General features: G+C 43.7%; 1 protein-coding gene across 1 annotated transcript; it reads left to right on the top strand.

The window, feature by feature from the left end:
- The first annotated feature begins 333 nt into the window (after nt 1–333).
- Nucleotides 334–837, top strand: LOC138907602 (uncharacterized). The gene has a single exon (XM_070198204.1). It carries the CDS (start codon nt 334–336, stop codon nt 835–837), a length of 504 nt encoding a protein of 167 aa, XP_070054305.1.
- Nucleotides 838–1529: the final 692 nt, after the last annotated feature.

Below are 1529 nucleotides of genomic sequence, written 5' to 3'. Positions count from 1 at the left end.
CTACATCATGAGGCATTTTCCAAGTCTCGGGCGGAGCTGAGCCGATGTGAGGCAGACTTCCGAGGGCTTTCGGAGGAGAGAAATGCCCTCAAATTTCTTAGTGGGCAGAAAGAGGAAGAGATCAGATATCTTCGAGTCGAGTTGGTCAAGGCTCACCAAGATCAGACAGATCTAATCGGGCAGGTAATGAAAATCTTAAAAGCTCATGGGCTCGATTCGGGAACGGTGGCTAATATTTCACTCTCACAACTGCATCAGAAAATCGAGAGGATTGAGTAGTTCCGTGAGGAGGTCGACTCAATAAAGGCGGAATCCTTGGGGTGGAAGGAAGATATGGACCGCTTTGCTGCAAAAAAAGAGACTGCTCGAGCCCAATTATCATCGATCGAAAGTCAACTTCAAGGTGTGAAAGAGAAAAGCTTGACTCAAGCAAGGGAAATAGAGGAGCTCGAGGCTCGGTTGGCTTTTGAACTTGCCAAGGCCAAATCTGAAGCCAAAAAAGCAAAGGCCGAGGCGGATGCGATCGTGGTCGTCTATCGGGCCAGTGCTGAAGCCGCTCAAGCCCAGGCGAGAGAGGCATCCGAGTCTGCTCATACTCGAGCTTATTGGATTGCTGAACTTGCCAAATGCCAATCTCGGAGGGAAACCCTCGAGGAAATTCACGCCCGCGGTTTCGATCTTACCAATGAGATAGCAAAGTCTAAAGAGCATGAAGCCAAAGCCAGAGCGCTGGCCACTTCTGATGACGATGATCATGAAGGAAGCAAGAGCGGGTCCGAGAACGGGGAGGACCTCGATGTAGAAGAAGCTACCCCCGGAGGAGATCAGGAACCTTAGGATTTTTCGCTTTTGATCTTTTTTGTATAGGATCCCGATCGGACCTTATTAATATTCATATATACAATGATCTTTTTCCTTTTGGACTTGTCTTTATTTCTTTTATGCCTTGTGAAAGTTTTGTTCATAAGTTAGAGGCTTAGGCATTTTGATCGAAACCAGACTAGTGTAGTTTTTATAATCGAGTGAGTACTTGCTCGAACTCAGAATAGGGTGACCCTTAGGTTTTAATTGAGTGAGGATGATTTCTTCGAACTCAAAAATAAACTGGCCTTTTAGGCTCTTAAATTAGGCCGATATGGCCATAGCAAGAAGAATGACTTTCTCCCATTTTTTGGCTTGAAAAATTTATCGTTTAATCATATAAATTATGTTGTGCCTTAACACAAAATAAAGTATTTGCTCGAGAGTTCGAACGGTTCCGTACCCATTAGGATTTTCAAGGGTGGATATTTTTGAGGCCCTTTGTTTCGCAGTGCCTTAGCATAAAATAAAGAATTTGTTTGAGAGCTCGAATGCCTTTGTATCCATTAGGGTTTTTGAGGGTCGATATTATCAATACCCTTAGAAATTTAGCCGATGGTAGCCTTTTTAACCGGTTTATGAAAATATTCGAAGGCCTATTTAATAACGGAAATCAGATGTCTCTGAACTGTGTTGATTTGGCCGTAATTTAACTTGGGATTCACCTT

Source organism: Nicotiana tomentosiformis, chromosome 3 (assembly GCF_000390325.3).
Source record: "Nicotiana tomentosiformis chromosome 3, ASM39032v3, whole genome shotgun sequence".
Classification (NCBI taxonomy): Eukaryota; Viridiplantae; Streptophyta; class Magnoliopsida; order Solanales; family Solanaceae; genus Nicotiana; species Nicotiana tomentosiformis.
This window is presented reverse-complemented; position numbering and strand designations above follow the sequence as displayed.

What these genes read in the sequence shown, in the direction of transcription:
- LOC138907602 (XM_070198204.1), top strand. Translation starts at nt 334, where the DNA reads ATGGACCGCTTTGCTGCAAAAAAAGAGACTGCTCGAGCCCAATTATCA.